General features: G+C 34.3%; 1 protein-coding gene across 2 annotated transcripts; it reads right to left on the reverse strand.

Moving 5' to 3' along the window:
• Nucleotides 1-2,795: 2,795 nt before the first annotated feature.
• On the reverse strand, nt 2,796-7,727 carry LOC118268505 (serine protease 27). Of its 2 annotated transcripts, none has more exons than XM_035583029.2 (7): nt 7,451-7,727; nt 6,984-7,172; nt 6,182-6,410; nt 5,645-5,760; nt 5,136-5,297; nt 4,666-4,825; nt 2,796-3,491 (listed from the first exon to the last, which is right to left on the reverse strand). In XM_035583029.2, the coding sequence occupies exons 1-7, from the start codon at nt 7,682-7,684 to the stop codon at nt 3,250-3,252; spliced, it is 1,332 nt and encodes a 443-aa protein (XP_035438922.2). In that variant the 5' UTR covers nt 7,685-7,727; the 3' UTR covers nt 2,796-3,249. The 2 variants fall into 2 exon arrangements, with proteins under 2 accessions (XP_035438922.2, XP_050562315.1); XM_050706358.1 differs by lacking the exon at nt 2,796-3,491 and adding an exon at nt 3,587-4,528.
• Nucleotides 7,728-26,339: the final 18,612 nt, after the last annotated feature.

Below are 26,339 nucleotides of genomic sequence, written 5' to 3' on the forward strand. Positions count from 1 at the left end.
GCTATTCCGTGTGCCCACCTTTGCATTGAAATCCCCCATCACAACGGTGAAGTGTGTTTCGGAGGAGTGTATGGCTTTTGAAATTTCCTCATACAGAGCCTCTACTTCGTCGTCACAATGTGTCGAGGTCGGCGCATATACCTGTATGACCTTCAGCGAATACCGGTTAGATATTCTGAGTATAAGGTACGCTACCCTGTTCGACACACTGTCGACCTCACACACGCTGTTGACGAGAGACTTGCGGACGAGAAATCCGACACCACCCTGGGATTTACGGTCTCCTTCCCGGAAGAAGAGCAAGTTGCCGGAATCTAGGATTATCGTATCCTGACCCTCTCTTCGGATTTCAGATAGTCCCAAGATGTCCCACCGCATTTTGCTCAATTCTTCCTCCAGCTCGACAATCTTCTCATCAGTCCGCAGTGTGCGGATGTTGTGCGTTGCCAGGGCCAAAGTTCGTCGGGGGTGGTAGCGCTTTCTCTGCCGGGGATTCTTAGCACCCCCTGCTCCGCCGTTACCTGATCCGCTACCTAGATCAGGAATAGCGGAGCTGCCGGGGACTGGGGGCCGTGTAATTTTGTTGTCGCTCATAGTGAAAGGGGGGGTTGCCATAATCCCCACGCTTGGCAGGCGGCTTGGGGATCGCAGTTAGGTCACCGATAAATTTTGAGAATGCTGCTGCCCATTCCTCGGTGGCTGGTCGCAGTTTTAGGACGTACCCGGGTCCTGTACCGGGTACCCGGGTGCTGTACTAATATATGAAGCAATAATTTAATCAAATATACATGTTTCTACCCAATACAATATATATTTTAAACTCATTTGTATACGTTAATAAAAAAAAACTTACATTAATGAGACCCCAACCAGCTATTCTCGCTCTTTCAAAATATGGTGGACGTTTCATGATACTAATTCGTTTAATGTTTAAATTAAATTTTATAATATCATTAATCAACACCAAACCTATGTCATTAGCACCACTGAGAGGTCTAAAAGCCTGGTGTAGAATGAAATTTTTCACCATGCTTGAAAAGCCTTTATCCCTGTGGACATGTCCCATATTAACGTCAAAAGTGCTATGAGGATAACACCCGTAGATGCAGTGCGCTGCCGTCAATATTATTTTTTGGTTTAAAACGGAACCGCCGCAGATCCAATAGCCCGCAATGTCATCATTTACATAACATTTAGCTCTAAGAAACACAGAGTGAGGAAATTTTGTTATGTTAGCTTTCCTACCTTCGACCACCAATTTAGTTTTGGAACTTTCCACGGCTTTAAAACTTAAAAGAACTACCACAAAATATCTTAAATGTATCATATCTGTACTTAAAAACGCCTGCGTACTGAGAGAACGTTGACTGTATGCACATGTAACTCTTATCTCTTAATTAATCGTTTGACTAAGTCGTTACTGTTTTATGGATGAATAAAAACGATTTCGCACAAATACTAGTTTTTATTATGGGTTCGCTTTTGACGGAAAATGATTTCGAACTATTTTGTACAAAACAAACAGATACAAGTGCAACAAGTTAATATACAATAAGCTCATATTGATCGAGAACAGAAATGAAAAAAGAACAAACATGCGACGGATTTTACGTAAATACCTTTGTTTGTTATCTGTATTTATCAGTATTTAAGTGCATATCAATCAATATGATACAAAATCGCCTGCTCTCCACTTCATTGATTTTCCGGTCCCTTGATTTTCTTGATTGACCTTGAATGTTGGTGTTGCAAGGACTTCTTCAACAAGCAACCATCCCCAAATTCCCACTCCCTAAACCGCCATACGCCATAGCCGGTAGCTACTCATTTGCCACCCTATGCGAAAAAAATTGTGACTGTATTCACATCCACACTGCCATGGAAGTAAAAAACCAAAAGAAAATTAACAAAATAAACTTAATAAATCTTCAAATTATCTTTATATAAAATAACACATAAAAATGTCTACCTATTAAAATTATCACAAATTTAAATACCTACAGATCTATACAGAATAATAGTAAAAAAAATATCCGTCTGTATGTCACAGCCATTTATTTCCGAAACGTTGGGCATAGTTGAAACTTTGTAAATTAATGTATTACCGCTAATCGAATTTTGAATAAAAATTAAAAAAATAAAGGAATGGAACTGATTAATATTTTTTTTTTCTTCTAACATATCCGTGATGGGTGTTTATGGATAGGACTTTAAAAAAGACATTAAGATTTCTAAAACAATTTTTCCGTTAAAATCAATCGTTTAAAAGTTAGACGCTTCCAAAGTGGAAAAATTAGTGTGTAACTTATTGATAAAAACCCCTCTAACTTATTGATAAAAATTATTGATACCTTTTCTATAGGAAATTTCCTGATCTACAAATTTTGTCTAAGGTAATTTTGCAATAAAACTTACCGTTTTTTAGAAAATCGCGAAAAACCCATTTTTTAACCTTCTTACCCCGCTAAAATTATTTCCTTTAGAGGTTGACACAATGTTCATAATTGTGATTAGAACATTTATACTAATTTTCAGCTAGGTGTGAATTTGTCGTGGGTTTACTGATTTTTTGGTCTAATTTGACCGGACTATAATGTAAATTTTGGCATACTGGCAATTCATTGATACTGCTTGATTCCTATTGATCGTAGTGTGACGTTTTATTCCTCATTGATGTAAGCACCTGTGTTACCTGACAATATTTAAAATTCAAAAAGCACTGACCCACTTCGATGCCCCATCAATAAAAGCTCATTAAAAAGTTGTTTATTACAAGATAAAAATTAACAATGAAGTCTGAAAACAAAGGGAACATAATTATTTATTTTTTTCACAAAACAACTTACTTGGACGACATAATGGAGACTTTTATAATACGGACCTCTCCTTTTTCTTTCGCTGACACTTTTTAATAAGAATCTAATAAATTATGCAAGAGCGGCGCCCGGTGATGTTGCTTTAAGAAAATTTTAATATATTTCCGATTTTTTGAGATAAAAGGTTGCATCTTAGAAGATAAAAGGAGTTTTTGCATGTTTAGTTTTTTTGAACAGCATATTATAAGTTATCCTTTCTTCTAAAATTAATAAGTAGTTTTATGGAAACCGGGCAGCAGCGCTCTCTGATAACGTGATGCTTTTAAACTGAAATTTCCAACCGGCCTGCCAAGTTTGTAGATAATGGCACACTCCTCTTTTGCAGACGAGATCCATAGTCCAGAAGTGGACTTTTATAAGCTATAGATGATGATTAGTTAATGTATGATACCATAACATTGTCACTGAAATCTAAATCAGCATGGTAATAAATCCACCCATAGTATGGCCCTACATCAGTATACACTACATAGTATCTTGCATCACAGACAGTAGCACCAGGAGGACCAAAGCATTTTGACAAAACTCCACGTAAGAACCAACTGATCTTATGGTCAGGTTGCATGGTACTAAACACCAGTCCGCCTCCGCTATCACCATTCAGAGGATTTGCAGCTGAAAAGAAAAATATAAACTATTACAACCTTTGAACGTAAAAAATAGGAATAACCTGAAGTGCATCTCATTTATCGGTTAATCGAGTTATTTTTTCTGCACGACACGGATATATTTATCGAAATAAATGTTACAATGTTTCTTTGTGCTTCACACCGTTGCTCTTTCTTGATTAAGTTATCGATTTTCAATAAAATGATTACAACTAAAGAGATTTATCCCACTTAATTTTGGTGACCCAAGAAAATAGATTTATTCTAATCTAACACTAATGTTAACTACCAATGTCCTAGACTAAATATTTTCCTCGTAAATTTTCATTATCATATAAAAGAAAAGCGGCAATAATTAAGTTCTATTTGCGATCGACTTCGGTACATTACATTACAATCAATTGATTTTCAAGAAAAACACATTTCCTTTATATGTTTGTTATTGATCAATACGAAGCAGTAATCTATTCAATTTAATGGGTCTATAGTCCATAACTGCAGCAGGTAGCCCTATCAGTTACGAGCCACTGATCAATTTAATCTTAGTTAGTATTGTACAGTTCATGCACCTTCAGTTGCATTATTCAAAGGATAATATTTAGTCAAGTTCATCTGTTTGAGTCTTAGTGAATACTGGACTGAAGAGGGAGTAATTCACTGTTGCAATAATGTATAATGTACATAATAATGTACCTATATTCCTTATAGATCGATTTTGGGATAATTGCGAAATCAATTTATCTGCGAAAGTATTTGTTTCCCTAAGAAAATAAAAAATACGTGTCTAATATTTTAATACAATCTAAAAGACAGGCAATCAAATGAAAATTAGTCATCTACCCTATTGAAGATAGGACGGGTTTTTTTTGAGGGGGGAAAATCATCCATTTACTTCTCCCGCCTTGGGCAAAGCGAGAGAGAGTGTCAGACTCTTACTGACTAAAAACCATCTCGTTCCTACTCCTGCTTTTCGAGCTGGAGCCCCGGTAAACCTGCTAGGTAGTCCGCAGCTCCGGATCAGGCATCAGCCCTACTGGGCCCCATCTGTGGTGGTCAGATGGCTCTTTGAGGCACAAGATAGGACGGGTAGGAGTCACTATTATTTATATCATTTATTATATTTATGTATTAGGTGTTTTTTTTATAAACATATTTACTCATTATACACACATTATACTTACTTATGTTAGGACCGTTTCCTGCGCAAATAGTATAATCATTTAAAAATTTTCTGTATTTCTCCATAAAAGCGGTACAGGTTGAATCGTTTTGCACTTTAACGTGTGTTGACCTTAAGATGTTGGATGCCATATTGCGTTCTGTGCGACCGAAGCCTACCATCTGAAAAAAAAATAACACAACTTTTAAAAAAATTAACAAATCATTTTAGTGACGTGAAAGGTACTAAAAAATAGAATTTTGTTAACAGATAACACATAATCTTAACGTGTAAAAAATCAAGCAGCAGTGCGACAATCGCCGGTTCGTGTATCGCGAAATGCTGCTTATGAATATGAGCCTCTACCATGGCTGGAAACTAGTCGAGTTCCTCGTCAAACAGTTACGTGAGTAACGTGATTTTTATGAATATGGTATTTTTTAAAATCATAATTATAAAAATTGTGCAAATAAGTGATAAATGAAAACTTACCGTAGCTTCTTTATAATAAAATTTATGTTTATCAAACACGGGCCCCCAAACGCATATAGGCTGCACATAATTCGTAAAATCGATGTTTATCACTTTGATGATTGCTAAATCTGATGTGGCGTCATCAATTTTGTAAGCTGGGTGCATGATTATTTGTTGTATCTGAAAATATTACCTGTTAAATTACTTTTTTTATTCAATGCTTTTTGTTTTAATATCTGAAGATATAGGCATAATGATTCCCAAACTAAGAACTTTTCGAAAAGCGGAAAATGATCAATATCCCACTGCGCGAACCAGGAAGGAAACCTGCAACCACTACACAAACACGCGGCAGACGACATTTTCTTTTTAACTTATTGGGTAAAAACTACAACAATCGGTTGAACCCCAGTCTCAACTCAGCGTCAGCTAAAGTCGACTTTACTTTTATTTCATATGGTGGTTTCTCATTTTTGTCACATTTTATACTATTGGACTAACAAAACTTAAATATTTATGTTACTTACAATAGGCGTTTGCCTCCCAGGTTGATTGGTGTTTGTTAAGTTACTGACTACTCCAGCAACTACGGCGAGTGTGCTAAGATTTCTTAAAATACCGTTATTTGAAACACAGTGGGCAGCTGGAAAACAACATTTTAATAATTTGTGAAACGTAAAATATTATTTATGACTTCAAAGTAAATAATGTGTTAAAGTGTCTATAAAGTAATCGCCACCATCCATAGCTTTTGGGAATCATGGATTTGAGGATTGGGGATCATTGCCCTAAAGAGAACCTCACTTACACGCGGAAAAACAGCGCAAGCGTTATTTCACTTTAGTGGTATCTGACGTAGTCTCACTGCCGTCGTAGCCAAGCATGGCTCTACCTGGGCGGTTTTTAGTCAGTAAGAGTCTGACACTCCCTCTCGCCTCACTCAAGGCAAGAATTGTCATTGGATGATCCCTCCCCCCTTAAAAAGCCAAGCATGGCTCTCCCACTTACAATAACTATACAGTTATTATTACTACATATTGTGCCAACCTTTTGAGAAAACTCACCAGTTAAAATCGCCGTTCTAGAAATGATATTGCCACCGCAATTATAATCCATTTTATTTCGACTATCCTTTAGGAAAATAGCTACGTGCCAGGGCCAGTCACCTTGTTGAGCGTCAGTTCTCACTGAAACCAGTTCTGTATGGTTAATGGGCCTTCTACCACACACATGGGCATGCCGTTTGCCTGAATGACTATGATTTACGTTCACTGGTATATCTCTCAGCGCTGCCTAAAAAAAAAAGTATAATCCTAGACATAACTATTTAAAAGTAAATGCAAATCTGTTAACATGATGTTTGAAAATGATTCATTTTCGGTATTCTTTATTTTTAAGAATGACCTAATTATAAACCTTTGAAAAGGTTGTTATTAAAGAAATGTACATAAAGATGGTAAGATAAGATAGTAAAAAAGCAACACGATGTTGCTTTTTTTATCGAACATCAACATGACCAACATTTTTATGAACAAGTAGCTTCTGTCAGCGGCTTCGCCCGCGTTTCTGGAGGATATCAAATAGCCTATGTATTATTCCAAACCATAATCTAATTCCGTTCTGAATTCCATCCTGATGACCATGATCTGCCTGTATTCTAAATTTTATCTTAATCCCTTCAGCCGTTTTGATGTGATTGAGTAACACACACACACACACACACAAATATTTGTATAATAATTGTAAGATTAAACCTTCAAGAAAGTATTACGGGTGTCCAAGAGCAGCCACAGTCATAGTAACGTCTACTCATTTACCCCTATTTAAAAAAGTCTTAAAAGTAATAATGGTAATTTACACACATACCTTAATTCTCTCATTACATAGAGGAATATTGTTTAAAATCAATGTATTGACGACAGGAACATCACTATCATTTTTCTTCAAATTTTCTGTAGTCACATTAAAGACGAATTTATTCAGTAGAAGTTGTTTTGATGATACCACTAGACTATATTTGTTTGTTTTTCGTACCGTGAACAAGTTGTTCGGATACTGTAAATAATTAACTAGTATTAGGAACTCTATGTAAAATTAATTTATGGAATATTTTAAAATTGTATCATAGGTTTAAAATAATTATAAACATGAAAAAATACATCTAGTAAAACACAATTGGTAACTTTGGATAGCGATCACCATTATCCAAAGTTATAATTAATTTATAATTACTAATAGAAGACATTAAATATTAACAAAACCTTTGAGAAGTTGAACCTTTGAATATGGTGTAAAAAAGTATAAATAGGTATGTAATAACTACAAATACTTACAGTATCAACATTGATTTTGTTCTTAAAAACGATCGACATAACAGCGTCGTTCATGTCATAAAGTCCAAAATTGACTGTACACTTCCAGTAATTTTCACGAACTCTATCGAAATGCAACAACCCCAAATTGCAGGGAACATATTTTTGCGTAGACACGACATTTTTCAGATACACGGAACCCGTTTCTCTTAAAATTGTTGTTACACAACACAAGAATAATACTTTGTCCCACATATTTGCGTGTGATTCGTAAAATGATTCGGAACACACTGTCTCTTATATAGACAGAATAATAAATAAACTTATCACAAGTCTACAACATACAGAATGTTTGAAAATGGAATGTTTTTCGATATTATCTACTATTTTATAACTTTTTAAACTTCCAGCCGCAATCACTCCAGTTCATCCGTGATCATGGCGCTTGCAGTATGGAATGTAAGTATGGAATTAATTTTTAAATTTATTAATTTTTATTCAATATTCGAATAGCGGTTATTGAAATACATCAACCTACAGAGTTTCAACTATGTAGGCCTAACAGTTTCGGAAATAAATGGCTGTGACATACGGACGGACGGACGGACGGACAGACGGACAGACAGACAGACATGACGAATCTATAAGGGTTCCGTTTTTTTTGCCATTTGGCTACGGAACCCTAAGAATCGTTTTTAAAAACTAAGATTTTGTCATTCCTGTATACAAATAAGTTTAAAAAAATAAATTGAAGTGAAATTAATGTTGATTGTATGTTCAAATGAATCATCTTTGATGTACAAAAAAAAAGCAAGAACGTAGCTGTTTTGGTGTAATTAGAAATGTAGTAATTTTGGAACATACTGTGTATTATAAATGAAACTGACCCACAGGGTTTATCTGAACATTGACTCACATGACCTCATTCTTTGATATTGAGAGCAATTTTTAGTATAGCAATTTTCTTTAAGGTAAATTATGACATACTAACTACTCCCGGAAATCTCCGGGAATAATGACTCAAATTCAAAACAATATTAATTCAAAACATATTAGTATTCATACATAAAATACATATTCCCAAGCGTTTGACACTCATGTTTACTTTTTAGTTACTTCTGCGTAAAAACTCTTTGCAACTTCATTATAGGGAACGTCAAACAGGATACGTAGAATTAATTTAATTTAATTATACCAAAAATTGCAATAATTCGATATAATTATAAGTACAGAAAGTCTGTAACTTATGCGGAGCACGTCAAAGCATACCAACCGCTCCATTTTGAGGGTGAAATGAACACAACACTTTTAAGGGTTGCAAGTATGCATAAAATTTGCTTTCATAAAGCTTTTGACAAACCCATAGGCATAGTCATAACATATTTTTGAATGTAATGATCTAAGTTTTGACAACCCTGCAAATATTTATTAATTTTGCTGTCAAACTTGCAACTGCTTGGGTATTGCTATTATATCCTACTTCCTACTAGGAATTTCAAACTTTGTATGATAGTTTTTATAAAAATATGAAGTTCTGTATATAAACTTCATTTATTATAGTTTTGATATTTAATTATATTTATTCGGTTATATATATTCACATCAAATCGAAAAAACACTGTCGAAAAACGAAACTAGCATGTATTGTTCAAAATCTTTTATTTTATCCATCATTTGGCACAAATATATGAAAAGCTTATGAGCTAGCCGGGTAGTAATATTTTTCACGAAGGATTGAAATGTGATATGGGCACTGGACCCTATCAGACCCAAATCATTTGCGACATGGACCTATAAGATTTGACAAATAAATAATGGAAATTTTGTGATGTATAGAAATTATACTTAAGTTTGTCTGTACAAAATTAAGTACGTCTATAACTTCATTTAAGGAAAATAATTTATATTACTTAACTTCATTCATATAAATTTTATAATTTTGGCATCGTAATGAGTTCCTAGAAATATCTTATTTAGTAGAATATGTAAAATGTAAGTCTTAGAATATGTCAGTGGAGGTAGACATGTATCTCATGATAAATACTTATTCCGTGAAAATTTTGAAATGGAACCGAGATGTTATTTTAACTTTAATACCTAGGTGTTATATTACTTTAAGACACATCTGTGCTTTTATTATGAAAGAATTACTAAAACTTTTACAGTTTGAACAGTAGGTAAATATTTCTGATTATTGTGTGTTTTGTCTGTTCCTTATCTATAGAAAAACAAGCAAAAAATTTACCTCGCGTTATAGATACGTGGTAATTTCTGTGAATATTAATCTTTCTAGTCAAGAATTTAATTTGTATGAACCAAATATAAAAATTATACTTAACTATCGTCTGGAGCCCGCCGTGGGATTTGGAGGCGAAGGTGCTCGCGCGCGTCTTTAGTTTGCGCGCCGACGCGCGTCGCCGGGGCGAAACTCCACTGCCGCGCCAGATTAGTGCGTGGCGGGACGAGCTCCGGCGCGATCTCATGGCGGAATGGCAACAGCGACTGTCGCAACCGAGGGCTGGGCTCGCTGTCATTGCAGCGGTAAGTCCCCTCTTTGAGGAGTGGCTAGAGAGGCGCCACGGCGTCCTCACCTACCGCCTGACGCAGGTGCTTACCGGACATGGAAGCTTCGGTAGGTTCCTGTTTCTGATTGGGCGGGAGGAAACGCCCGGGTGTCATCACTGCGAAGACCGCCCGGAGGACACGGTGGAACATACGCTTGCGGTCTGCCCTGCGTGGGCTGAGCACCGCCGTGTCCTCAGGGATGTGGTCGGCGACGGCGCCCTCTCGCGTCCGGCACTGATACAAGCCATGGTGCGGAGCGAGGGGGACTGGGATGCCGTCTCCTCCTTCTGCGAAGCAGTCATGCTAGCTAAGGAGGAGGCGGGGCGCGTGAGAAAGAACCTCTTCACGCCCCAGCCGTCGCGAGAGACACTCCGGGCGTCGGGGATCGCGCGACGATCTCCGGCCACCGTAAGTGCGGGTCTGCGGACGACGAGCAAGGGTAGCTCGCCGCCCGACCAGAACCAGACCCGTGCGTGCGGCGCGTCGCGTTCTGCGCGCGCCTCAAAGAGCCATCAGACCACCACAGATGGGGCCCAGTAGGGCTGATGCCTAATCCGGAGCTGCGGACAACCTAGCGGGTTTACCGGGGCTCCGGCAGGAGTAGGAACGGGGTGGTTTTTAGTCAGTAAGAGTCTGACACTCCCTCTCGCCTCGCCCAAGGCGGGAGAAGTCATTGGATGATTTTCCACCCTAAAAAAAAAAAAAAACTATCGTCTGGAGCCGAAAGCTATTTATTTATTCATTGAATCGTGAACGAAACGCGTTCAAGTGGAAACGTATGTCATCAACTGCATTGTGAAGCACTCAATTAGTGATTGAATCAATTTGACTAATTGTTGCGACTTATTGCTCGTATTTTATTTATTGGAATGTTGTCTGGCTGTGTACAATGTCCATATAATTGTATAGAAACTTTTACATTCTATTATATACCAACTATTTATCGTGAACGCTTTCTTTAAAACGTCACATTTTATACGTATACCTACATATTCTCATTTAAGTAAAATGCTTTAAGTATCTACCAAAGTATAGCAACAATAACTAACAATCCTTGTTTTATTTTGAAAAGACAAGCATTATTGTATTTACGTAATCCCTCGACTGGCAAAGAATCCATAATCACGTAATCCCTCGACGTATTTACGTAATCCCTCGACTGGCAAAGAATCCATATAAAATGTCTGGAGCCATTTCTCAGAAGTTATACTCGCGAAAGATTTACAAAAACATCTATCAAATGAAAAAGCCTTTACAAATCTAGATCCATCGTTTTAATTCCTCTTCGTATCTGCTTTTACATTCTCACGAATATTTATTGCTGGGGATGCAAAACTCTTGAGTTTAGTGCTTCACTCGCCGAAGACAAACGATCCCACTCCTCCGTATTTTCTTACATGACAAAGACGAAACTTTTCCAAGTCGACGTTTCAGAAATATTTCTGTTGTGTAAACTTTAATCTTAAGACGTCGCGACGTCTCGCTGAATGCTCTTTTAATTTCAACTGTGATTACTTTACACGATTGCGATTCATTTCGAGTTATTAATGCTATGTAAGTATGAGTTTATTGTTGGTATGGATATCTTGACTTTTCATCTGACATTTATTTTATTCTGAGCTAATTACATTGTTAAAAAATATGTTTGCATAAATACCAATTAGTAGTCTAGTCACGAAACACCCAATCTTTACAACAATGAAGATTGCAGATTGAATTTGCTAAATGGCAAACTAAACCATTACCAAATACCTTAATAACACTTCAAAGGCAAAATATTTGTAAACAAGATTATTTATAAAACGAAACGAACGCAAGCCAATTAACAGGGTGTCGTTCTAATGAAATAATAATCCAGTAATCGGTAGCGGAGCACCCTTTCTTGAAGACATAAGTCTCAATAAGTGCCGGGGAACGATACAGTTACACTCCTTTTATTGCGTACTGGAAGAGCCATTTACATCGCTTTGATTGTTCAGACTATAGGATTTTAGAAAACGGTGTAATGGGCTCGCAGTAAAATGTAATCTAGATAGCATTAGCCCTTGGAGTGGTACTATAAATTCAGGTTTATGTTACATTACATAAGGTTTTTTATGGCTCACTATTTGTACTTGTAGCTATACCTACAGTTTCAAGATGAAGGATATAATTAATGTCAGTCATTCTGAGTAACGTTTAGGCACCGAATTGCTATGTTATTCCGGAATATGTGTAATTAAATCGAAATGAATTAGTAATTGAAAGAAAATATTAACATGCGATGATGTAAACGCATTGAACTCACTTTTACACTAATCACAAATTGAATAAAGTGGAAATATCTTAGGCACATTCTACTCTTTAGTACACATAATTTCACATCCAAATCTGATTCTCATGACATCATTCTCTTTCACACACAGAAGACTATAATGCCCTACTAATTACAAAGGAGATAGCAATAATAGTTTTATCTAGTAGAGACAAACATCCGTGTATCTTGATTAACTCGAGGCGTCGAGAAAGTCCTTAACAAATACTTTATGTGTATTGCTACGATGGAGAAACAAGTGATATAATGTTTAATAGATCTTAATTGGCAGTTGACACACGGTACGCGTGTAATGGCGGTTTTTAATTAATACGTGTGGGATCCGTGTTCAGTTTCTGGTTTGAGTATACCCATGTATGTTTTGTGGGTTGTTGTTGTTTCTTTAGTTGATTTGGTAAACATTTTTGGTTTGATTCAAACTACGTTTTATGTTCCTATATTAAAATAGAATTATCGCCAACTTTTTGCTGCTTACATAATATGTTATTTAATTAGTCTAATGTAATAAAAAACAAATTAGTAACAATTTCTTGTAGTCAATTTCATTATCAATAATTAAGAAAGAAATGTCTATGAACTGGGGAATATAACGAAATTAGTCTAAATTTTTTGGGGGGAGGGAATATATTACAACTTTGTTTTCACTGCTATTGTTGTAACCACTTGGGCAATGAATACCATCTATTAATAAAATCTCGTGTGCAATTTTTTTTATACCCACAAAAAAGTTTTTCATTGCCAATCAATGATAGACAGTCAAACAAAAATACAAAGCTTTATTTGCCAAACAAAAGTCACATAGTTACACAATGGAGCACTATTTAAATATGTCTGCAAATAGCAATGGACCAACTTGTTGACATAATATGGATATTTTAATTGATAACTGAGGCTTGTGGTTGTTTTATATTGCATGAATGTTAAATTAGGATTTGTGGTTTTGTTATTCCGTTTGTTATAGAGATAAATATGGCGATTCATGTGGAAAATACGTATTATTTGGCTTTGTAGAGGAGAATTTAGAGATTTTTAAGGTATTTCGAATACTGGTTTCATCTGCCTTTATCTACCATCGGTCATTTCTATACTAATTTCATGCTGAAAGCGAACCCGTGACAATATGCTCAAGCACTGCGCAAATACTTCAAAACATTTTTGTTACAATATTAGATAGGCAGTTACCAAATTCCAAATAATGCATTCTGCGAAATTAAACAAATTATCATAGTAACAGTATCAGATAGGTATATTTAATAAATTAGTAGTTACTTACCTAATCAGATGGTTTATGGAGAACATCATGGTTCTCTACATAACATTACTTTAGAGGGAAACCTTATCCAGTTATACTATTTTCCTAAATCGTTAAGAAATACCGCTCCAGCCACGTTAAAATGTCCATTTAAACATTAATTACTATCAATTTAAATTCATAGTAGAAAATATTAAGAGACAAATTACGATTAAAATACTTGGAAGTTTTAATAAATAAATCAACAAATAAAATAATTACAACAGTTTGACTAAAACGATCACCTACAATTGTAACTCGGAAGCCACTTAACAGTCTATTTCATTTTAGCTTTGATTGATATTGACATTCTTAATTGGTACCCGGTTCTATAAAATATGGACACCCACAAAGATATAGAGAGTAAATTTACAGACAAAGGGTGGCTTCACCTAGCCATTTGTTATTTATTGTCAATTTGTGCCCCGGCCTGCGACCGTTCGTTAGTGGCTGTCCGGTAATAAACTTATTAAAAATGCTTGCACTCACACCGAAGTGTAAGGTCTATCAAATAATTACATTCTGTGTTCATTACATTTCAAATTTATATCAGATTTTTGTTTGTTGGTTATATTCTGAACAAAAAATAAGGACAATAAAAAAAGACGTAAAAAAGTACCACTTCCTTTTTTACAATATTCTATACCGTAATTCAACTTTTTTTCTTAAAGTAAAGCGTAGCAAAAATTGTTACATTTTTACAATCACAAATCAAATAGTTTGCACGAATTTCAAGTTTGGAAAATAATCACTCTCTAACTTTAAATTTTTCTTCTCTCTACAAGAGTTTGTAACACAAACACTTTCATTCAATGAATCCAATTATTTTACACGTCTTTTCTCACTATCATCGTCCAGTATTTTTTGGCCTATCTCACAAATAATAACTAGACGTACTTATAAAGTTTTCGGTGTGTAGTCCTCCTTAAAAGTTTTAGGCGATAGACTGACAGCAATTTGTGAAACTGACAGCTGTATACTTTGCTAAAAAGATTGGAACAAAGGACTGAGTTTATTTGCCGTTATTAAAGTAATGAAAGCTATTTCTTATAAACAGCTGTTACATGTATTTTCTGAGAAGTGTCCCAAAACTTCACTTGAACTTGAGCGAACTTGTTTTAGAAATATTTAGACCTTATCGACTGTGAAGATGCTAATTCGTAAGTTTTAGTTCGATATAAATAATTAACAACTTATCAATTATTTTGTTGAGAATCATATTTTTATAAATATTACCCTATTTAAATACACATCTGTGTAAATGTCACCCATTTTGTGTTCACCTACGCCGCTGTGTGTTTATGAATTATTTGTTTTTCCCCAAGTTGCACGGAAAATTATAACCTCTACGTCCAATAAACGGAGCTATCTGACTGTCGGAACAATTTATTCGTAACTACAGTTATAACAGTAAAAAGTTTTCCGTGGCTTTATTTTGACATTATTTTTACAACTGACAAGTCTGTTTGAATTATGTATGTTTTGTTCGAGCAAATAAAACACTAAATTGTGCTAAACTGTGTCAAAGTTCTTTTTTGTTCGGTAACTTTTATATGGAAACTTTAAACGTTGAAAACAATAAATACATCAATGTACACAAATACACATATTAAATGATGAGGATATCACAAATAACTCTTGATTTTAGAGAGCCATGCTTTGACACAAATGGGCCGGCTCAACCAGAGTGATACCACAGCCTCACTGAAAACCGACGTGAAACAACGCTTGCGTTGTACAAATGAGGTTACCGGAGGTCCAATCCCCATTCTACAACAACCTGTAAATTCCTATCACTTATAAGGCCGGCAACGCACTTGTAACGCCTCTGGTGTTTTGATTGTCTATGGCGGCAGCGATTGCTTACCATCAGGTGATCCATCAACTCGTTTACCGGCTTATACTATTTAAAAAACTTTATCTATTAAAAACAGTATTGAAACTTATATGATCCTGATACGATACACAATGTACATACTTTGCCCTTTAATAAAGTACCTATAAGTTGATTCTTTCAATTGTATCAGTATATTCTCAGAAGTATCTACACGCATCTTTGTCACAGTGTTTGAAAATATTTTCATTCATGTCGTTACAACTCCATACAGACTCGGCAAACATCGTCGTTGTTTAAACGAAGAGTTCCTATTTACAATTGTTTCCTTGAGCGTTTTCAAGAGATTAAACTTAACTTGGGTAATATTTTTCAGACGCTTGAACTGAAAACTTTTCCTTTGTCGAAAAGGGGTGTTCGTATATTCTTAGTTTCACCATATACGCCGTGCTCATAGGAATTGTTAAGTCGCCTTATTTTGTACGCAAAATATTTTTATACCTTTGAGGCATGATGAAAATTCATGATAAAAATGATAGAACGCTAAAATTTTAAGAGCAAAATGCTTTTAGTTTTTTTTTTGTAAACACAAAAGAATTTTCGCATTTAATTAAGATGGAAAAACATTCTTCTTCACTAAAATAAGTACCTAAGAAGTAAGAGTACTCAGACTAATTTTTTTGCAAAGATCTAGATTTTTTAGCCTAAAAAGGTTAAGTCACTCAACTATTACTATAATCTGTTTCTTTATACAAAACTTATTTACTTTATGGGACAACTAAACCTATCTACCAGACCACTCTTGGAGCTACGAAAAATACATATAAACAATATATTTTTTCTATAAATCCGGGCAGCGGTCAAATCAGGCACATTAATCAGGAGTTGCTCGGCGTATCGGAGCATCCTGGGCAATACCAAGTAGCTCAGTGATTTATTGGCTTGGCAGAAAGCGTCTGCCACCTGTCTGCTCGATACTTGGCAACGAAACTTTATGCCAGACCTATGGTTTTAGGGTACGTAAGTATACAGTTTAGTAGTCTAGATGTTTTGCCTTTTTAGTAAATAAATTGGGAATTTGTTTTCAAAGAGTGTTTTGTTAAGACGTAGTGGCTTACTTTTTGTTCTGTATTGAGTGTATATAAGATTTTGTTTTTTTAATGCATAATGCATGTACACTTTATACACAAAATTTAAGTACGTGTGTGTGGAACTGCTGCAAACATAATAAGATAAATTATGCAAGGTATACAGGTGCGATGCCAATGCGTGGGTAAGTAGCTTTTCCTTATAACAAGGAAACTTTTACTCAATCCTTTTTCCGAGCATAAGTTTATTTTTCCTTAAGAAAAACTCATCGATTTTCTAGCTTGACTCATCAGTATGTGAGCACATATTGAGGAGTGAGATAAAACAAAATGAGGAAGAAAAGCATTAAGAAATTCGAGGAATTTACTGCGTTTGAGGTAATGAAAGGATTTTCTTTGAGAACACTAACAGTAGTAAAACTTCGATATTAGTTTTTGTTATTTCACACTTGAACGATTGCCGAAAGAAGGGGGAAATTGGCGGTGCTTGAAGGGGAAACTCTTAAATAACTGCTCTTTAGCCACTTTGCTTGATTGAAACATTTTAGTTAGTGAGTTCTTTTGTTTTTTGTAGTCGTTTGTTACCTCATAAATAGTTTCGTGAAAAGTTATGAAACACAACTTTAGTAACCTAAATATATATACAGCTAACTTTAATAATACATTACCACATTTCGAAACAAAATATCTAATTTGAAATCGAAGTGGCTTACGTGATCCGAAGCCGAGTAATATTTCGCCTGAGCTAATGAAAATATCTTTCTTCGTACGTCAGGCCAAAGATGACTCAACCCAATACAATATTGTTAGCCACATTCACTCGAAAAGGAGGAGAAAATATTAACTGGAGCAAGGCTCTTAGAACTAAATACCAGGCACAGCGTACATTTCATTATTTGCGTACAACAGGAGCCTGTTAACTCCAGACAGTCGTGCTATTAATTAAATCTGTTTACCATTTGATTGACTCTATTTGCTTCAGACTTAATTAACATTCTCGTACTTTACATCACATGTCGGTATTTAGTTCCAAGCCGTTTGTCTTGATTGAGATGTTTCGTGATATGACTGAATATTATTGTCTTAGCGTTCTACTTAATGTCGATGTACTGATAGAATCAAGGTGTGTTAATGTACTTTGAAGCTTCAAAGTTTGACCGACTGCAGTAAAAAAATGCGTACATATGTGTTGGAAGGGAAAACCTATTATAATTTTTTGCACTATCCTTCTTTGACTTAGATCACGTATAACATTAATCAAAGCCGTCAAAAATAGGAGCTTTAAGTGTCTTTGAACTTTTTACAAGTACTAGCCTTATTTCGCTTTGTAAATGTGGCCTCCATACCAATAGTCTATTGTCCAATGTCATCCCAAAGATACATATTTGACAAAGATAGTGATTGTACCAACATATCTATTCATATAACTCAGAAAGAATTGAGTGATTTATCTAATTTTTATTTTATTTTATTTTAATAATAATTTAATGTTAATAAACTGTAACATAATAGGTATTTATGATACCACAAATGAGCAAACATGCATTCACAGCTTCAGAAAACCATTAAAGAATTGGCTATAATTTATTTACCACTGAAAAACTCACCAAATCCGATTCACAATTAAGACCTTAGTGGACTAAGTTTCTCAAGTGAGTCATGCGTTTACCAGCGCCTCTACAACCAGTTTCCTTACAAATCGCAAATGCTACTTCTAGCAATTCAAGTGCTCAACTTTGTCTTAACCTAGTTCATTCTAAGAAGGTAATAAAATAAGCGAAGGAACTTAATACTGTTAAGTAGATAAACGACTGTATAGTTGTATTAGTAGATTCCTTTTAGATACAATTTAATTTAATAATGAATGCGTATTTTAATATAAACATAATTAAGAGAAAATATAAGCACGAGTATATATATTTTATTGTACAAAAAATAAACGAAGCCACTCATTGATGAAAACTGAAGTAGTGCTATTACTATAATATATTTATGTAAAAATTCTATTTCCGAATTTGAACTCTCAAGAGGAATTATATAAAGTTAGAAAACCCCTAACCAATATTGATCGAAGTTTAAAAGCAATCAAGGTTAACACGGTTCAAAAATATTTACTCATACTTTCATATTTTAGATTGTTAAAGTTCTTAGCAACTAAATGTTAGGCTAACATAAAGGTGATGTAAGTTGAGAATTTTCTTTGCTACTAATCTAAATTTTCTACAAAGAACATAAAGTGCCAATATAATCTTTATGTTTGTTAGTTGTTTACTGTTAGTAGTAACTTCAGAATTAGCTAAGCTTTAAGGGTGATATTCGCTTGACACAAAAATCTTTTTTATTCAATAGTTAAGAAAAAATATCACCTATCGATTCGTAAATCATGCCTCAAATGAGAATGCTAATTTTGATCAACATTCCGCTACACACATGCTTCGTGTAACAGTAAGTTTTCAGCGTTTTTAAACCTTCTTAGAAAAAAAATGTATCAATCCCACACGACGAATAAAAACTCAACAAGAATCAAATGAGTAGAAAATAATATTCATGACGCTCGATTCTTGAATTGGATAACACATTTTTATCCTATCATACACAGATCAGGATTTATTGTAATCCATTGTTACCTATTTTTCCAATACATTTTCTGAAAAATTGGAAATAAATTTTCTGGATATCAACAATATCGAGTATTAATCACGCTAACATAAAGTTTTGGCAACATTTTATCAAGTATGTTTCGTATTGATTTTAGTGCTACCTACTATTTGTTAACGTGTTAAATTAATAATCTTTGTCGGCTTTCTTCATTTAACTGCGCGACTTCAACCACGGCATCATGTCCCACTTAATTTGTTCATGAATATGAGCCCCAAGCGTATCTTGAAACTAGTCAAGTTACCTCGTAAAATAGTTACATAAGCAATGGCTTAAACATATTAAGTAAAAAATTTTCTTTGTACATTAGGTTTACTAACATATTTCCCGAGGTACGAAATTATACTTCTATCGATGTTAACAGCAGACTGTTTTCTTTGTCAACGTAAATAATGCACCCCTCTATAAACTAGTTATTCATACATACAAAAGAAGTACACACAGCGGTGTCTGGGACGCTATAATTAATGACTCCTAGCCTGTTACTAATTGAGTGAATTCAGTGAGAAGACGCGACGGCGACGATTTAAAAATACATTTTCTTTAGCAAGTTTGTTACAAGTTGCCGCTCGAAGATATCGGTCTACTAGTTACTACATTGTTATTTCTTTATAATTGTTTTTAACTTGAAGGAGAACTAGACGTTTTATTTAGTTGTTAAGAAGGACCAAAGGCCACGTCTATCTTTATTAAAATGTCACTTTGTCTGTTCCGAATAAGTATAATTTTAACCTTTAATGAATTTTATTCTGGACCCAAATCAAAAGTTACGTTGAAAATTAAAGTTATATTTAAAGACTCATAACAGTGTTTATAATTTCTAGGAAGATAAGACTGTAAAGTTAAAAGTAAAGAGTAAAAATGAAACGAGTTTATAAGCTAAACAAACCTTTTCATCTACGCTAAAAAGAGTAAAACAAAATCTAATTCTAGACCAGTCTAAGTAGATATTTCATTATTCATCCGAGAAAACTATTACGGGTTTCTACAAGAAAATCCTTCACGTGTGCGTCTATTCATAAGCCGAGCTCAACAATGATCGTATAACAATAAGGTGTCCTCAGTTTTCACAACACCACAATGGAGAATGGAAGCATATAAAGTCGCCTTGTTGCCACTAATTAATCTGCTTATTCAGGCTCCGTTGAAAGAAAAATTAACTTCCCTTGAAAAGTGACAATTGTTTTCTGCGGTGTATTTTTTATAATTAAATGCCGTGTCAAAGGGAACATTCCTTTTTTTTCTCTAAAATACGGTTCGAGTTTTTGAAATAATTAACAATGGCTGCGTTCCTTTCTGAATTATATTATTACACCATACATATAACATGAAATTTTTCCATTACTTTTTCTGAAAGCGCAGGAATGGTGATATGGCTTTTTTGAAGAAAATCTAAATATCACATACTTCTGGTTTACTTTATTTAAAATTGTAATATATTACGGTTTTCATGTTAATGTGTGGACTGTTACACAAAAAACTAATTTGGAAGAAATGATAGCATCAGGTAAGTAAGAAAAATGTTTTAAAAACTCTTTATAAAACATTTTCATTCTTGCACAAGGTAAAACGCAATTTGCATGCATAGATAGCGTCCGTTGCAGTTATGAAATATATCCCTGCATCTACAAGTTGGCTGGCCAAGTCGAGTGAATTCCGTACATTGCTGGATTAGTAAAATACTACCAAAGAGCTTTTCTGTACCGAACAAGTAATGGATATAATCCTCTAGACGATGGCTCGATACGGGCGAAGAGAGTGTATCAAGTCGCTACTTATAATTCATTTCATAGCGACATAGATGGAATGAAACTGGGTCCCCTGTGGCTATATTTTGTGAGATTTTCCTTTTGACTGAAAGACTTTTATAAATATTCTAGATTGATTTTCGTTCGATCTGAGTGGTATTGATATCAACTGAATTTTATACAGTCTATTTGTTAGAGACTAGTCCTGAAAAATAAGTCGTAACCCAGCTGACTGAATACATAAATTCTTAGGTATTTGTGTCAACATACCAGCAAATATATTTGTTCAACTGTGAAGAACTTTCACAGTTATATGGTAACAAAAATTACGATAAAACATAGAACAACAAAAATAAAACTTCGTGTTACGTTGACAAACAGTTATTGCTATAAGCAAGAACGTGTCGTGTGCCCGTCGTTCTTACACTACTTTGCCTGTGTTTCTGAGATAATGCCTCGCACACAACTAAGTGTAAACTAAAGCAGCCAAGTTATGCTGCGCACGGCCCAAACGCTGTAGAAGAAACTTTAATTTTTGAACATACGGAATATTTTGTTTTAATAAGGCAGTTTGTAATTGTGTTTGTTTGTAACTAGAAAATTTTCCCCATTAGTCCCATACGTACCAACACGGCTAAGTATAGTTTGTGACATAAGCAGGTGCAAGGAGAAAAGACTGCACTACATTCTACAAATAAGTTTGCATACATTCTATAAATAATCATTATAGTTGCAGACACAAATGCGTCATCCTTACAAATGATGCTTACAAAACTGTTACAATTATCAAAACTGAACAGAAGATTCACATTGACTAATCATAAATTTGCTTCATTGCCTTCCACTTCGAGCGAAAACAAAATATTTTTACAGATATTTCTTTATTCCATACCGTTAAGTAAGTAAGCAAGCAAGCCAACTGAATCCACTCTCTTGAATCAAAACAAAATTGAATTTCCACTAAAATCGTAGCAAGGTAAAACAAAAATTGTGAAAAACAATCTTTATTCCGATTGGCAATTACACAAGGAAAATCAATGCCGTTCTGTAAACAACTCTATTAGCCAGTCAAGTATTAACAACGGCTGATAAACAGTCTGTATTTGATGTTTTCTTAACATTAATTTAATTTTAATTAACATTACTTTAACTATAATTACACTTTTGCTATTTTTTTTTATCAAATGCCAAATATGTCTACGTGTGTATTTTTACGTTGACCAACTGCTAAATTATTTAATTAGTAATGTATGTTACTTTAGATTATAGTTATTAGTAAAACTTTTTAAAAATGAGAATTGAAACGACGACAAATTTTAACATATTGTAATACTTTTAAAATAATAATATTACCCAGTACACTTTTACTATAATTATGTAAACATAATGTAAGTGCTAAGTTATCTTATTAATTAAACTGTGTAATTTCGCTAGACGATATTTAATATTATAACATTTCCAAGAAGACGGAGAATTTATTAATACCTACCTGAAAATCATATCAGCCGCTCCGCAATCGAGAAAATCGAAACGAATACTAAAATATGCAGAATCGAACGCATGAAATAAATTGTCGGTAATCATACCGTACGCAATATGCAATCGAATGCAGTCGCCTGAAAAATATTGGAATCCATCCAATAAGTTGATGTAATGAAAGCGACTTTACTACCATGGTTCGGGGGAGGGTATCTAAGACGTTTGCAATTTCCGAACAAAATCTTTGTACGTTTTACGAGCAAGACAATAGATGTTTACTGGCGAACGGTGTTGGCAGACGGCCGAAGCGGCGATGCGAACAACTCATTTTACGCTCCGTGTCGCCTACTCGATCAGCATCCCTATTCTCGATCAATCGACGTGAAACACCGAGGTGTGCAGCTCTGCACTATAAGTAAAATGTATTGTAACTGTTACAGTTCCAATGGATTTTCCTTAAAACAGAATACGGATAGAAATGTTTGGTACAAAACATTGATTCTTTTGGACGGACTTTAAATGTGATTCTGTTGTGATAAATGACGATCGTTAGTTGCATTTCTTTGTTCTCTGTTGTCGGTGTGTTGTTTCGTTCATTTATTTGGATTGTGACATTAATTTGTGACGAAATGACAGACGTTTTGTAGTTTTTGTTTTAATGGTCGAGATTTTTCTTTCTTTAAAGATTTCAGTGTACAAAGTTATTTTAAGAAATAGCTGCAGTATCTTTTTCTTTTAAATTGTTACTAATGGAATTGAATGAACCATGAAAATTGACTTTATGAGATGTTGTTTTTTTATTGTAACTCTTATTAAAACTTCTTCGTTCAATAAACCCAACTTATGACCACAAGATCAATGAAGCAATTTTTCTTTGTAAAAAAATAATAACAACAACTAAGGCACAGGCAAGAAATAACCAGGCACCAACAAAAGATTTCTTAAGAAACTGGTGTAAAGAAGGCCAAAAGACATTGAAGGTTCGCAGACGACGGCAAAATCAGATACGATTCATTAGTGTAACGAGCTTTTAATATTTAAGGGCCGGCTTTGATTGGAATAGCTTGAAAGTGTCAGACGTTGCTCGAGGGCCGTGGCTTTGAATCCACGACACGTACTTACCTTTTCAACGTATGAAAAGTATCACTTGAGTTTTTGACACTTTCTTTAAAAGTTTCGTGTGAAATGTTCGGTGTAGTTGTCCGAGGAATGTTGATGAAGAGTTCGATGAGACCTAGTTTTTGACGAAACAAATTGACATTAAAATGTGAATTAATGACAGACATACTATTATTTTGTTATAGACTTAAAACTATAATTCTTCAATTATAATCGACCTGTTAATTATCTAGAACATTGATTGAAACTTCATATTTTGTGGAATGAAAAGAATGAAAATTCGTATTATAATTTCAAAGCAATTTGCACATCGGCCATAAATTGCCAAAGATATTGTATCCACAAGTAAAAATCAGCTTATTATTATGTAAAATTGCACCCCTGAGTTGTTGAAAGGGTTGATACTCCAGGGAGGTGTCGAATCATTCAAACGAACTCACTAACACTCTCCCCTGGGTTTGCTGCACCCCGATGACGTATGGTACAAAAAAAACTCATTCGTAGTAGGTAGGATAAAGAAGTCCTTAATACTATTAATATTACTTATAGTATAAGTATATTGTTTCTGTTATGCGCTTCAAAAATTAATTTCTGGTGTCACTGGTATTTCCATGAGATCATACTTAAATTTTTTATCGTAACTTGTGAATTTTAGAATTTTAGGTCTGTGAAATTCTTCGTAATAACATAGAGTCTGAGTTGGTTTGCAGTGTATGATAATAATTATAATCCTATATCATTCCCGAGATGACATCACGTAAATATAAAGTTAATTCTTATTTCTTTAATGATAAAGTGTAATGTTATAATCGAGTTCTTAAAAATGTTAAATTTAATGCTACTAAGCAAGCAGATATCTTATCACCGAAAAACGCTGCGCGCTTATAAATTATGACTTAGAATTTAATCCAACGCTGTTTCTCGTGAATATTACAAAACTGCAATTTCCGTATCAACGAGGCGTAAATAAATAATACATCAGTCCGTATACATGGATAGTATTAGTACTTACTTGTAAATTGTTATGCGTTTGTATAAATATTCAATGAGGCCGGTAATGAAACGGTACATAATAATACATTTGTGGAACAATTATTGCTATATTTCCTTTGAATAGTATTTTATACTGACTGATATTCACTTTATTTCGTGTTAAAATAAAATTGCAAAGAAACCATTACTTCGCACTTTAACGTTTAAAGGAAAAACTTCCTCTGAATTATCAATAAAACAGATCCGAAATACATAATTCAAACTCCATTCCAGTTTAGTAGTCGAAGATTCGCTTTTCCATTCAAAACCTTGCACGGCTACAGTATCAGTAAAAGCATAATTTCCTGTACTGAAATATTTATACCGAGATCGTACGTAGCAACAGCTACGGTGCTACGCTGCTACGTTCGTAGCGAGTTCTACGACGTTGCGCGTTGGTTCTACGACTACGCGACCTGAGAAAACTATTTTATAAGTATTGGAAAACGACTAGTTTACATTTTATTTAATGGCATATGTGTTTAAGTTTATGAAAATGGAAAAATATGAACTAGGTATTCAGATGAAAATATAAATAAAAATATATTTTTATTAATTGCTTGTCATATTTTAGTATCACTTAGTTTTATGATCTCTAATTGTACAAATATTTACTTAAAAAATCTAAAATTGAAGGAAGAATTTCACATAAGAATCATCTTATGTGAAATTGTTTGATCAATATAATGCAATAGAAAAGCAAGGCATAGAACATGCCTACAAGTTAGTCCTAGGACACTTTTAGACTTTAGAAAGTATTAACAAACTTATAAACCAACAGAACTTAAAAGGTCATTACATAACTGTATTTCAGGTTAGTTTCAGTCTTCATAAAGTAATCTAATAATAAAGGTTTTCGGTAACCTGTAAGCATTTGACCTCATTTAGCCTTTCCGAATTGAAACTCAACTAAACTTGGAAGTTTATATTTGAACCGTCCACAAGTTATTTTGTTTGCAAACATGAACTTTCTAAAGAGGTCGAGATTGAAGTTCTTGTAATTTGTTCCAAATAAAAAAAAAATGTAATATTAATTTTCATCGCAAATACGAGAATAATGTCTACAGTAAACCGACGTGAAACCACGCTTCCCAATCCCCGATTCCCAAACAACCCTTAAATTCCTAACCCCCAAAAGGTAAAGCACTCGTAACGCATCTGCTGGTATTTCAAGTGGTTTAAAAAAAATGAGAACCTCCACTAATTTTTAGTTATAATATTGTACTAAAATGAATTATTGAACATTATGCCACATAAAACGAAACTGTATCATCTGCACCGATCGTTGTAGACCGCGCTATATTTTTACTTTGACAATATTTAAACCGACTTCGCGTACTAGCACTACATCGTGATCACTTAATGTTAGCAGTAAATTCAAAACGCTTAGTCGTTTTACAACCGTCGCCTGGTACTCGGTATTAGAGCAAACTCTATATAAATACTTCGTGTCATAAACCCAACATTTACATAAATACCTAATGAATCGTTTCGAATCGGCTTACTATTGACGACAACATAAAACTTGGCCTGTCAATTTTATATTTTCTACCTTGTTTTTTATAACAAAACGCTGCCATAACATTTTTATAGTACGAAACAACCTATAAAACGGGTTTTAGTGCACTGACATTCGTGTAAATCTTCCTTTTATTATCATATTATGTAATAATATAATTGATATACTTTTAGCACTTATAACAAGGGGTTATGACTGAAAATTGTATGGCACCTCTGGTTATGGGTTTAAAAATTGTTATTTTTATTTTCATATGCGTTGTT

This window comes from Spodoptera frugiperda, chromosome 29, assembly GCF_023101765.2.
Source record: "Spodoptera frugiperda isolate SF20-4 chromosome 29, AGI-APGP_CSIRO_Sfru_2.0, whole genome shotgun sequence".
In the NCBI taxonomy this organism is placed as follows: Eukaryota; Metazoa; Arthropoda; class Insecta; order Lepidoptera; family Noctuidae; genus Spodoptera; species Spodoptera frugiperda.

Bases quoted from the DNA above. Each gene is read 5' to 3' on its own strand.
- LOC118268505 (XM_035583029.2), bottom strand. From the start codon at position 7,684: ATGTGGGACAAAGTATTATTCTTGTGTTGTGTAACAACAATTTTAAGA. The intron at 5,761-6,181 runs GTGAGTTTTCTC...GTTGTTTTCCAG, and splicing joins TAGAACGGCGATTTTAACTG to CTGCCCACTGTGTTTCAAAT. The intron at 3,492-4,665 runs GTAAGTATAATG...TTTTCTTTTCAG, and splicing joins AGGAAACGGTCCTAACATAA to CTGCAAATCCTCTGAATGGT.